The following is a 14,676-nucleotide window of genomic DNA, read 5'->3' as shown; positions in this document are numbered from 1 at the left end:
AATTATGAAACCACCTAATTATATTATCACCAGTTCTACATCTTTTTAATTTATTCACAAGGCTACCATACAAGCCTGCTGGATGCTAGGTACCCTGTGCCTTTAGCATTTCCCTTATCTGTTAATCTAGGATTTAAATATTTCAATGGCATGATCTCATGGTGGAGGGTAAGCCCTTTCACCGAGTAAAATGTTTTTTTTTTTTTTTTAAGGTGCTCTAACTGAAAAGTTATTAGCCAATATTTAGTCACAGGAATCTCAAAATTTCTCTGGACTGACCTTCTGAAAATAAATATGAAGTTTTTCACTGAGCTTGTCTTTATTATCTATGTTTTATCTTAATAGTATTTTATTTTTCTGAATATATGTAAAGATAGTTTTCAACATTCATTTTTGTAAGACTTTGTGTTCCAAAATTTTCTCTCTCTCCTTTACCTCTCCTCTTCCCAGGACAGCAAGCAATCTAATATAGGTTAAATATGTGCTACCCTTTTAAATATGTCACATTATCCAAGAAAAAATCAGATCAAAAGGGAAAAAATCATGAGGAAAACAAACAAATAAGTAAAAGTGAAAATACTATCCTTTGATCCACATTCAGTCTCCATAGTTCTCTAGCATTTTCCATCCCAAGTCTATGGAATTGCCTTGATAGTTGATCATCACATAATGTGAATTACTATTAATTATGTCCTCTTAGTTGTGCTCACTTCACTCAAGCATCAGTTCATGTAACTCTTTCCAGGCTTTTCTGAAATAAGTCTTCTGAGCCTATCTTTAAAGCATTTCTCACTTAATAGGATCTACCAAAGGCTATACTCTGTCCACATAAACTCTACTAAGTCCTGTCTGAACCACTTTTTTGATTTTAGTGAAAATAACTCTGTCAAAAAGCAAGTGACATTTATCTGCCATAACTTTTTTTATATAAATTATGCTTATTCAAAAGAATAAGAAGCACCCCTTAAATAATTCATACTCACATTTTCCTTAAAGTAGATATCTAGTTTACTGACCTATATAGTATGAAGGATAAATTTTCTTCCTTTTTTTTTTTTTTTTTTTTTTTCAAAATTGAGGTGTAATTTGCCCAATCGTGTTCTTCTGGACTTTTCCTATTCTTTATGCTTTTTATTTTTGTAAATAGCTGTAACAACAATTCATCAATAACATTGTTTTAGATACCCGGAATATTGTTGACCTTGTTCTATTTTCCTCAAAATTCATTATCTTTGTTCAGCTCATTCTAAACTTGAGTCTCTTTAGTTTTAATAATAATAATAATAACTAACATTTATATAGCTTAAAGTATGCAATATACTTCACAATTATCTGATTTGATCCTTGAAACAATTATGAGAGGTAGATGCTATTATTATCCCTATTTAAAGATGAAGAAACTGAGGTAGAGAGAAACTGGCCTTGTCCAAGGTCACACAGCTAGTAAGTGAGACTAGTTTTAAACTCAGGTCTTCCTGACTCCAGATACAGTACTCTATCTACTCCACTACCTAATTGTCTGTATTCCTATAAGGCCATTCTTCTCTTTTGTATTCATCTTCAGTGCTTACCTAGCTCTTACTTCTATCTTCTTTGTCCAACTTTAAAATCTTCTTTAGTCAGAAGCAGCTATGTGGCTCAGTGGATAGAATATTAGCCCTGAGTAAGAAGGACTGGAGTTCAAATTCAGTCTTAGGTAATTACTAAGCTATGTGACCCTGGGCAAGTCACTTAACCCCAATTACCTCAAAAAAATCTTAATCAAGTGAAGTTTGTTAACATTACTTTAGACACTCAAAATCTTGTAAAAATGAAACTGCAAAACTTGAAGATCTGTTAAATAAAGTGTTTAATGGGGAAATTTTAGTATTAGATTCAAATTAAAATTCACCTGTCTGGGAATCAAAGGGAAAAAAAAAAGTTGAGACATCAAATAGAACTAAATCTGACTAGAAAATGAGAAGCAAGAAGCAATCACAAATGTAGGAGTACATGTATGGAAGGTTACCTCAAGAAATATCAAAGACTGTCAAGAATCAAACTCTGAAGACACACTTAAATGATTTTGATGAGAACAAGAGGAAGAAGGTGTCTAAAGATTTTTCTCACTTGCTACCCTCTTCTACTCCCCAAATCGTATATATATATATATATATATATATATATATATATATATATATATACGTTATATATGTACTAATATGTAAAACCATATTCCCATATTTGTCATAGTTGTAAAAAAAGAAACAGATAAAAGGGAAAAAAAACATGAAAAAGTCTAAGTGAAAAAAGTATGTTTCAATTTATATTCAAAGTTCATCAGTTTCTAAATCTGTATATGAGTAACATTTTATTTCATGAGTCCTTTATGCTTGTTTTGGATCATTGTGTTTCAGAGAAAAGCTGAGTCATTTATAGTCATTCATCAAGTTTTCTGGGTTCCATTTATTTCACTTTGCATCAATTCATACAAGTCTTGCCAGGTTTTTCTGAAATCTGCCTGTTCATCATTTCTTACTACACAATAGTATTCAATTATATTCATAAAGCTAAATTGTTCAATCTTTCCCCAATTAATGGATATCTCCTTAACTTCCAATATTTTGCCACTATGAAAAGGGCTGCTATAAATATTTTTGTACATGTGTAGGTCTTTTTCCCTTTTTTATGATGTCTTTAGGATACAAAGCTAATTGTATTACTCTATCAAAGGGTATGTACATTTTGGTTGTCTTTTGTTTTTTTTTTTGTTTTTGTTTTTTTTTTTGTTTTTGTTTTGTTTTGTTTTGTTTTTATTTAATAGCCTTTAATTTACAGGATATATACATGGGTAACTTTACAGCATTAACAAATGCCAAACCTCTTGTTCCAATTTTTCACCTCTTACCCCCCCCCCACCCCCTCCCCTAAATGGCAGGATGTTGGTTGTCTTTTGACAACAATTTTCAAATTGTTCTCCAGAATGGGTGGATCAGTTCACAGCTCCACCAATAGTGCATTAGTATCTCAATTTTCCCACATCCAGTCTAATATTTTCATTTTCCTTTTGTTGTCATCTTAGCCAATTTAATCTGTATATTTTAATTTTCATTTCTCTTATCAAAAATGATTTAGAATCCCTTTTTGTATCCTTATACATAGCTTTTATTTCTTATCTGAAAACTGTCTATATCCTTTGACCATTTATCAGTTGGGGAATATCTTGCATTCTTATAGATTTGACTCAGTTCTCTATATATTTGGGAAATGAGGCCTTGATCAGAGACACATGCTATAAAGATTGTTTCCCAGCAACTTTCTGCTTTCCTTCAAATTTTGGTTACATTGGTTTGTTTGTGCAAAAGCTATTTAATTCAATACAATCAAAATTATCTGTTTTATATTTTGTAAAGCTCTCTATCTAATCATGAAGCTGTAACTCACTCAACTTCTTTAAGAATGTATACATTAAGATTGTGTAATTATCAATATGACAGACTTTTCAGCAATACAGTCATACAAGACAATTCCAATATATTTGGGATGGAAAATGCCATCCACATCCAGAGAAAGAACTATGCAGACTGAATGAGGATCAAAGCATAATTTTTCAAAACAAAAGTTTGGAGGAAATATGAGAGTTATGGTATTTTTTGCTTACTACATCATCTTGGCTTCTGGAACCATAGGGTGCTATTATTATTTGCATTTTACAGATAAGGGAAATGATACTTAGAGGTTAAGTGTCTTGCTGAGAAGCACACAGGTAGTGAGTATCTGGGATAGGACTTAAATATAAAAGTAAATTTGAATATAAAACCTATGGTGTCCTAAATTGGTACTTCTTTCCTTGGACTCAAAATTCACATGTAGGGTCATTCACTGGCCCAAAATTCTGAATAACCAATTCTGTGAACCACAAGCATGTTGTAGGCACCAGAGGTTAGCACATAAGCAAATGGAAACTTTGAATTTTGAAATGATAGATGTCACTTGGAGGAAAACAACAAAATGTTGTGCTCAGGATTTCTGATGGTGACAAACCTTTTTTAACTCACCAACTAGTATTCCATGGCCTAAAATGTTATAGAACACGTTTTTCTCCACAATGAGATTTGAGGTCTTGGACAGGCTAAGGCCCCTGCTGAAGGAATCCCACAATGAACATCCCCGGATATATGAATCTAGAACAAGAATGGAAATAATATGTCAAGAAGAGAAATGTTGTTTTGTTCATGGACCTACTGCCTCTGCTAAAGAAACCAAGAAAACCATGTTGTGTAAGATATCATGCACTCACTGACACAGATAAGTTTGAGGGAGTGACAACACCAAGAGAAGTCAACTTGGCTAAGATGAATTTCCAAGGAAGTGGGACTCAAAAATGTTAATGCAAAAAGTACAACTTGATTAAAAGCAAATCAAAAACTAAACTATGAAAACTATATTAGAGGATGGGAAAACATTTTAGGTGATACATGAATATGTGACTATTACAAAAGTTATTATTATTTGTCCCACAGACTTCACAATCTGCCTAGAATATGACAAGATTTCTTTAGACTTCAGGAGGGAGTAAGGAGTATAATTTGACAGTTGACATAAAAGTTTGGATCTTTTTTTTATTTTTTTAACAGTATTATGTTATATGAGGTAAGGGATAAGCTATATTGTGAATGCAAATTTTCTTGAGAGATAGCATAATTTTAAAATGCTAGCAAAGATTTTTCTGTGATGAATAATAGGGCTCATAAAAGCATGGATTGAAAGTTTGAAGGGACAAAAGAGGCCATCTAGTCCAATTTCCTCATTTTACAGATAAGGAAGCTGAGGATTAGGAAGGCGCAAGCCAATACTTATCCCTAGTCAGGACAAAAATTGAATGCAAGAGTTTTATTTTTAATTTGAAAACTATTTTAATATAGGGGAGCAATCACCAGAACAAACTTTGAAAAGTAGTATGTCAAGGTCTTACAATCATACATTCAGAGACAGAATAACCCTTAAAGTCTATATAATTTAATACCTCATTTTATTTCTTTTTGTTTTTTCTTTTTTCCATTTAATTGTGATTTTTTTCCCCAATTACTATAAAAGTTAAGAACCTATTTTGTTTTATTTTGATTTTTTAGTAAGGCAATCAGGATTAGGTGACTTGTCCAGGGTCAAATAGCTAGTAAGTATCAAGTGTCTGAGGCTGAATCTGGACTCCAGTCTTCTGACTCCAAAGCTGGAGTTCTATTCATTGAATCACCTAACTGCTCTCATTTTATAGATGAGGCAACTGAGGTTCAGAAATTAAGTGGATGAGCTACTGAAACTCCAGATCAGAGATTCTAAGTTCAACAGTAGCCTCCAACTTTTAGCTAGTAGGAGAGTATCTTGAGTGTGGCCACTGTAACTTTTTCACAATGCTAGGGTCCTTCAAGTTATCTTGAAATTCTAGAATCTGTAGCTTGTATGCTAAGAATGCTTTCCTCCTCCCAAGAAACATATAATTGCATTTTAAAGAAGGCATGAAGACTAGGAGGAATTCCAGCATCATCCTTGGTTAATCAGGACAACAATGTAGGCAAAGGGACCTTTGGGTGGTACTGAAATCAAAGCATATAAAAATGCATCAATTCTTTTTTCTGGTCTCTCATACATGTAATAGAAATCTATTATTTCTCCATTTTAATGGAAAGGGAAAATAGTAAAATAGAAAAAAAAAGTGAGGAAGCAAAAAGAAGTACATGGAATATCATAGTTCTAACACTTTACTTTTCATAGATCCAATCACATTTAGTGCACATAAGTGTCTCTGAAAGGCTTGTCCCATGTACTGAAAGTGGACTCCTTGTAGTTGGACCTGGCTGGGTTCTCCTGGGAAGGACTGCATAATAACCACAGCCCCCAGATCAACGAATCCAAAATTCTTTTTGCTCCTTGAATACAAGCAGTGCTGGAAACCATCTGAAACACAGTAAAGGGAAGTGTCACAAAAATAGAATACTCTTGACAAAAGCAAGCATGATGCAAGTATATCTCCCTTAGTGTTAGAGATTAGCTCCCAAAAATGCATTTTGTAAGTCAAGTTTGATTCTGTGCTTCATTTTAAAATGCATTTTGGAAGTTTATAAATAGTCTATGTGATTTCTTTGTAATTGAGATTGGAATTCTCCTTGAGAGATAGCACAATATTTGGAAAGATATTATTGTTCAATCATTTAACTTGTGTTCTCCTCCTCACAACCCCTTTTGGAGTTTTCTTGGCAAAGATACTAGAGTCGTTTACCATTTCCTTCTCCAGTTTATTTTACAGATGAGAAACTGAGACAAACAGGGCTACTTGCCCAGAATCACACAGCTTTCAAGTGTCTGAGGTCAAATTTGAACTCAGGATGATAAATCTTCCTGACTCCAAGTCCTCTTTTTCCTGTTCAATATCTTTTTTCACTGTTTTGTCCTTCCATTTTCTGAATTGCTAGAAAGTTCCTATATTCACTTTCTATGGGAAAGGACAATAAAATAACTTGGGATACAGTTTGAACATCTTGGAAGAGGTTTAAATATGGTCATTTCAGTCTAGCATTCATCTTCTGGATAGAATCCTCTGTAAACATTCTTTTTAAACAAGGAAAGAATACTATGTCCAATTCCTTCTAGTTCTAACTAAAAAGAAACCTAACTACCCTTTAGAGTATGTGGCAAGATCCATAATCATAGCAAGATCCCTGAATAGATTCAGAAGACCTAGATTTGAATCTCCACATTAATTAATAAAAGGAAAATTCTCTTAATCTATGTGAAACTCATTTTCTTCATCTATAGAAGGGAGATAATCATAATAATCTATTTCATGGATTATTAGAATCAAATAATATAATACATGTAATACATTTTAGGAAATATGAAGTATAAATATAAATAATTATTAATGTTGTCATTAGTTTCCTTAAGTCCTCACAATTTTTCCAGAGAAGTCATTTATACCACTAATGAAATTGGGTTAAGTATATGAGAACAGGAGAAGACCTGATTCCCCCAGAAAATATGGCAGAATTTTGGTCACTTAACTCAAATCACTTATATCAGTTAAAATAAAAATCACACAGATCAGTGAATGTGAATCAGATAAGAACTAGAGTGGGAACAGTGATTAAGACTACTTAGTCCAGGCCCCACAAGGCAACATAATACTTGATTCTGAACCATGATTTCTGAATTCAATTCTTACTCCCTATCCTTAATTTTATTTAACTTGAATACTCATCCACAGAATGGAGAAACTACTACTATAGTTGGACCTGAAACATTTACAAAGGCTTGTGATATTTCTCCAGCTAGAGAGGATTCACCTGTACAGAACAGGCTTATTATTTATTTAATTTAAAAACCTTTCTTGAATTGAAGCAGATTCTCCAATGTAAAATATTAATTAAATACTTTCAATAAGTAGGACACAAGGCTGCCTTCACTCAGTTATTTCCAAAAATCCACAAGTCAATTTACTGTAACAAAGATGCAGATTGTAACCTACAAATCCAGGCTAAATAAATGTTTAATTCAACTATAACCCCTTCCCACTCCTAAAAAAAGCCCTGGAGGAAATGTTGAAGAAAATGATCTTATCATAACTGATCATTGTAAGAATTATTATGTAATCACAGCATGCTTTATTCTTCTACTATTATCATTTATTCCTTAGCCTCTATCTGGATGGTTTATAATTTGGAGACATTATTATAGGGGAGGGAGAGATAGTTTGTCAGAATGGTACTGCAAAAAGGTCACAATGGTTAGCACAAAAGAGAAATAATAGTATGAGTTTTTCTGGGTTTTTGTAACTTACATTTCACAGTTGGATTTTTCCAGCTAATTGTGTGATTAGCACAAAGTGAGTGGAAAAGGATGAGGATGAGGAAGAAAACAAGAGAGAAAAGGAGACAAAATAGCACAGCAGAATAGCTACCAAATAGCTGCTCAGAGTAACTCAAAGATAAATCCCATGCCTTTGAATATAACTTGGAATACATATATATATACATATATATATGTTTGTGTGCATATATATATATATATATATCGATATATGCCAATATGCATACATGTAGTCATACTAATAGAACATAAGTTAGTTGAGGGCAGCTTCTATTTCTCTATTATCATTGTATTTCCAGAAACCTAGCTGTCAATTCAATGACTCCCAAAGACTATCTGGGGCTCCTCTAACACCCTAGCCCACCAAACCATTCTTGCTGAGTTGTCCTTGGCCTCTATGGGCTGAGAGGTCTGCAGATCACTGCCATTTTCCTGTTTCCAGAGTCCCAGACTCTGCTAGCACAGCCCGCATTGTAATTGCACTCCAGACCAACCCTGATGCAACCAATAGACCCCTACTTACAGATACTTCCAAACTGCCTTTGGCTGGAAAATTGTACCATTCTGCTTTTTGTGGGTTCTGATGCTCTAAAATTTTAGAGTCATTTTGGAAGGTATTTGGAGTAGTCTGGAGGAGAACTTGGGCAAGTTACTATCTTTACCCTACCATCTTGGATCCTTCTTTAAAAAAATTTATACTTAAATGCTTTTTATTTCAATTTTTATTTGTCATATTGGCATTCCCTAGCATTTTTAGTAGAAACATTTTGTTGTTAAGGGACAAGTCAATTCTCTGAGAGCCTCCACAGCTGTGGATCATAACATCTGAAGGAGTTGCAGGGCAGCCTTTACTGACACAGGTGTTGCAGATACCTGGGAATGAGATAAATTGGAGGCAGAGGGAAGAGGAGAGAGGTCAGACAAAACAACAGCCTCTCAGTCAGAGAGGTCAGAGAACAGCAACTTCCTTTCAGTCTCCTTGTCTCATCCTCTCACAAGAGGAGATCCATTCTGCAGGTCTGGGTTGGATCTCCAGCATCCATTGTTAGGTGGCTCCTGTGTCTTCCAACAGCTCTCCCATGTATTCCAACACCTTGCCATTGTTTTATCTTGCTGTTCCTTATTGATGTGCACAGTAGCTCTGAAGGGCACATCGTGCTTTGCAAAATTAAAGTAAGCTAAAATTAATTTTAGTTTGAAAACTTTGTAATACTTTTGTTAAATATTGTCAAAACCCTGAAATAGTATAAACACTTGTGAGATTGGTAGTATTAGATCAAACAGGGACTTTACCTCGATAGTTATATAATCTATTCGTTCTCAATCTTTTCTGAGTAGTTATTTGTCTTTCATTTTCAAAGAAAATCAATGACAGCACAGAATGATATCTTGATTTGCACATGAATTGAATTTAAGTGAGGCAGAGTTACATATAAGTCTCAGTTACATCAGCCTCGCTCTCTTTCCCAGAATCATAAAAGTCCAGTGGTAAGACAAAAGTGAGGACATGAGATGATAGCTCAGGATGCTGTGGATGACCTTGGCATTTCTGATGACTGATCAAGCTTTTAGAGTTCCACAATGCTTGCTTCAGCAATCCTCATGGCCACTGGAACAAATTATTCTCATCTGACTGTTTATTTTATTTTAAATTCACAAACAAAATAAGAATTTCTTTTTTCCCTACTTATTTTATTATTTTTTTTCTTTTTCTAGTTATACATGTATATTAAATTTTTAAATACACATCTCTGTATGAATCATGTTAGAAGAAAAAAATCAGAACAAAAGGGAAAAACTATGACAGAAAAAAAGAGGTGGGGATGAACATACACATGTATTGGTTTAAAGTCTTCATAGTTCTCTCTCCGGATGCAGATGGCATTTTTTATGCAAATATCGTTGAAATTGCCTTGAATCATTAAATCACTGAGAAGAACCAAGTTTGACATAGTTGATCATCACACAAGCATACTGTTACTATGTACAATATATTTTTGGTTCTGTTAATTTCACTCAGCATTAGTTTCTGTAAATCTTTTCAGGCCTTTCTAAAATCAACTTATTCATTATTTTTATTGAACAATGATATTCTATTACTTTCATATACCAAAACTTATTCATCCATTTTCCAACTGAGGAGCATCTACTCATATTCTTTTTTTGGATGATTCTCTAAAATATTCTAAGTATATCATCATAAACTGATAATTTTCTCTCTCCATTGAATATTATAATTTCTTTAATTTCTTGGTCCTTTTATTATTATTTTTTATATATTCTGTGTTATTTCTATATATTTCTATTATTTTATTATTTCTAAGACAACTAGAGGTGGAAAGGGGATTCTATTGGAAGAAGAGGAAAATAGAGTTAAAATGGTGTAAATTGCTTCTCATGAAGAGGCAAAAAAAGACTTATTACAATAGAAGGGAAAAGGGAAGGATGAGCTTTGTATGAATTTTACTCTCATCAGATTTGCCTCAATGAGAGAATATCAGACATATTTAACTTCACAAAGAAACATCTCATCCTATAGGGAAGTAGGATGGGAAAGAGGAAAGGAAAGGGGAAGACTAATAGAAAGGAGAACAGAACAATATTTTTTCTTCGAAGTGGTGTATAGCCTGCAACAAAGGTACCCATGACACACACACAAATGTTAAGAATTGTAGTTGAGAAAGAGCATCAGTGGGGTTCAGGACCAGAATCACCCTGCCACCTACTTACATGATGTTCACAAAACTAGAGATTATCAGTGTTTAAAGAAATCTCAAGAGTCATATAGACCAATTTGTATCAGGAGAAAAACTTTCTCCACACTCTGATGATCATCAAGTAAAAAGGAACTCACTACTTTCTGAAATGGCTCATTCTACTCTTGGCTTATTTTAATTATTAAAAAGTTTAGTTTGTCTTTGTTTCCTGATTTTTTGAAGAAAAAAAAATTTTTTTCTCTTGACTGAACACTTGACTGAACACTGTGAGGTTGACTTTTTTTTTTAACTCAAGTATAATATTTCACATTTATCCTAATTAAATTTTATCTTAGACCCAATATTCATATCTGTTTTGATCTAACTGGATTCTTACCTATTATTCTAACTATCCCTCCTGTTTCATCTGCAAATATGAACAGCTTATTATCAACACTCTTATCTAAGTCAGTAATAAAAATATGAAGTAGCCCAGATCTAAGCATAAATTCACTGGGGCATTCCCCTGGATATTTTCCTAGATGGCATCAAGGCACTAGTAACTATTCAACTATTTAAGCAGCTCAGAATACACCTAATTCTACTATCTATCATTTAGCATATGAATGCCCACATTAACATAAAGATGACATTAAGACCATTTTCAAATGTTTTATTAAAGTGTAGTTAAACTACAGCTAAAACATTCCCTTTATCTACCAGTCTAATAAATCAATAAGAAAGATGTGAATTGCATAAGATGTTCTTAATGAAGCCAAGCTGTGTGTGTGTGTGTGTGTGTGTGTGTGTGTGTGTGTGTGTGTGATCACTGCTTCCTTTTCTAGATATTAACTAATCATCCCTTTTGTATTATGTTCTAAACACTTTCCAGGAATGCAAATCAAGCTCACTAGCCTATAATTGTGAGGCTCTGCTTTTTTTCCTAAAAAAAAATTCAAGATATATGTTCAGTCAGTACCCCTGTAGCACCTCACCTTTTTATTCATAAAGATCATTGGTAAGAAAAATCACTGACAAGGGTTCAGCCATCCCATTTGCCAGATGTTGGTCATCTGGGCATGGCGAATTGAACTCACTAAATAGCTAGACATCCCCTTACTATTCCCTATTTATATTTTTTTTGTTGTTGTTATTTTTTTTATTTAAAAGAAATAGAATAGAAAAAAGAAAAACAGAAAAGGGAAATAAAACAGAACACAACAGAACACTGTCATGTCCAATATAATATCAGAGACGATTCAAAATATATAACAACACATTACCAGTTCAAGAAAGGATATATAATAATAGACGAAATTATATTCATGAATGTCCATCTCTTCTTTGCTTCCCTATAGGTTGTTCTTTTGTTTGTTGCTGTATATATATTTTTTACTATTCTTTTTTTCCCCTTTCATCTCTCCCACCTCCCATAAGCAGGCTATAGTTAAGCATATATATACACACATTCACACCCACCCACAGATCCATACACACAAAATATATACACATAGAGCAACATGCATACACATCTACATATACTCATACATATATATTTATAACATGTATTTACTCTTACGTAAAATGCATCTAAAACAATATTAGTATGGCTGAAATATATTGTAGTTTTTTTTCTTGATTTAGTCTATAAGTTTGGCTTTTTTTGGATTGATGATTACTAGCCATGTTTTTTTTTCCTAACAAATTCTACTCTTGATCCTTAAGATTTGTTGCTTTTCTTAAGACATTTCACATTTTGTTCTCTTTTTTCAGTCTTTATATTCTGTTTTGTTATTTATTAGCTTCACTGGCTTCCCCTTGACCAATTCTAATTTTCAAAGAATTATTTTTGTCTTTAAGACTCCATATCCTTTTGTAATTGGTTAACTTTTTTTCATAATCTTATTTTTCTCAGATGGTTTTTTTTTTAGTTTTTCCTCAATGTCTCTCATTTAATATTAAAATTCTTTTTTAACTTCTTCTACAAATTCTCTCTGGCAGGGAGCAATGTAATGTTACTCTGTAATTAGGGTTAGAAGCTTTTTTTTTTAACTACTGTGTTTTCCTCTGAAGAAGAACCCCAGCCTTCTCTATTCCCATAGTAAGTTTCTATGGTTGGATTCTTCTTTGCTAAATTCATTTTTTAAAATGAAGTATTTGTGAAAGCACTTCTAATCATGGAATGTGGAGATCATGCCTCTAGCTTCACTTCAGCTCTCCCTTCTAACCTGGAACCCTAAATCAAAAACTCCACCCTTTTGCAACTGCCTGCAGCAGCAGAGTCCCTGCTCCCCTGATTTTGCATTCACTAATGTGCTGGTTCCTTCTCATTCAGACTGCATCTCTGCAGCACACCTGGACCTTTGTTCCTAATCAGCAGAGATTCCCTCAGTCTTCTAGGACTCAGCTCCCCAACTTCTCATCCTGTCTGGGAAGTGAAAGTTTCTGAAGTTCCTGGTGAAGCTCAAAAGAAACCCAGCTCTGCCCCCCCCCCCCCAGGTCCCATTTGGTGTTTCAGTGGAGCTAGCCTAAAGGTGTTTGCACTTCACACTGATTAATCCTGGGCTGGGGTCTTTCTTCCAATTTTCTTGGGTTGTACCAGGAGGACCCCTGTTCTGCCACAAGTCTTCTTGATTTTTCATCTATCTGTTTCTTCTAAGGCAAAAATTTGTTCTGTTTGTGGGGAAAATCTGGAGAGCTTGAAATATACTGACTTACTACACTATTTCACCTCCCTATTTATCTTGACATAAGTAATCTCATATCCATCAATTCCATTCTCACTTTTAGCCTGTCAGTTTTTTAGTCAAAACATTCATAAAACATAAGAAAGGCATATGGGATTTTTACACATTCAATCCAAGAGAATTTAATCTGAGTTCCCTGTTATAACATTCTAAGGAACTAAGAAGAGTATAACTAAAGCTACTAACTAAGATAGCTGCCCATAATACTAAACCATATATCTAAAAAGTAAAAATGAAATTAACTTTAATTTCCAAATTTTAATATTTCAAGATCATGTACTACATAGAAAAAAATGATGTAATTAAAGAATAGATAAGCTTCGATGTTATCCTACTTGGAAGAACTTCAAACCTGGTGATTTGATAATATCATGACAAAATAACCTTGTGGTATTATTTTTCCACTCCATGTTACTTGTTACCAGAAGACTCTCTCACTTTCTGAAATCTTGGCTTCAGTACACAGATCAAGGTGTGCCACCCTCTCACTGGTGAGATTTCCTTTGATGGCAATGTTCCTGCTGAGTAGAGCCACTATAGCCCTCAAAGTGAAATGATATCCAGCTACATTATGTTCTATAAAGCCATGAGAATATCTGAAACAAAAAAGAAACACACCATAATATACCAAACTACAAGGATTATTGTGATTGATGTCACATATATTTTAAAAACCTCTAGATCTAAATGATACCATTTTGGAGTAAATCTGTTAGGTTAAGATTTATGATTTGCTCCTACAGAATGGCTCACTTCCACAACAAGACCTAAGATACCAGGTTGTATGAAAATGTTTAATAACAATGAATATAATAACAATAACATTAAAAAAGCAAAATAAGAATTGACAATGTAGTTCTTACAACAAAAGTACTTAATGCATCTTATAATTAATATAACTAGTATAATACAAACAGATACATAGACTAGAGGAGGAGAGAAGAAAGAATACATCAACTTTGTTGCATCTGGCTGGGGAATCCCATAATACAGCCCTTCAAGTCCCAACCAGGAGGGTTCCAGGCAGAACATCCTCTCCATGAGTGAGATTCCAATTTGGATATTGATCTATCATGACTTAAATAGCCCAGGGAACAAAGATGGCTAAATGCTAGCAATACTGGCTTCATTTTCTTGAGCAAATCCAGAAGGGGGGCCAGTCCTGCCAGAGTCCTTCAAGAGTGTAGCTTTACTCCTGGAGTGGCTAGTTCCAATATATAGATAACGCATCCTTGGTGGATTTGGCCAAAATCCGCCAGGGACAATGTTCTTTTAACTATAATTTTTCCCAGGGTTATTCAGCAGCTTCAAAATAGTAGTGAATAATAGTTCACCGTCCTGTAATTACCCCATGGACATGGAGGGAAACTGAGAGCAGAGGCCTCCAGAAT

General features: G+C 33.8%; 1 protein-coding gene across 1 annotated transcript in view; it reads right to left on the bottom strand.

Annotated features, from left to right (window-relative positions):
- Positions 1–14,676, bottom strand: part of PKHD1 (PKHD1 ciliary IPT domain containing fibrocystin/polyductin) — a 611,151-nt gene that overhangs the window by 327,166 nt on the left and 269,309 nt on the right. Inside the window, 3 exon segments of the mRNA XM_031964731.1 lie at positions 4,038–4,163; positions 5,743–5,934; positions 13,724–13,881. Coding sequence (XP_031820591.1) covers positions 4,038–4,163; positions 5,743–5,934; positions 13,724–13,881 — 476 coding nt within the window.

Source organism: Sarcophilus harrisii, chromosome 4 (genome assembly GCF_902635505.1).
Source record: "Sarcophilus harrisii chromosome 4, mSarHar1.11, whole genome shotgun sequence".
NCBI lineage: Eukaryota > Metazoa > Chordata > Mammalia > Dasyuromorphia > Dasyuridae > Sarcophilus > Sarcophilus harrisii.
Note: the sequence above shows the minus strand (reverse complement) of the source record. Positions and strands in the feature narration are given on the sequence as shown.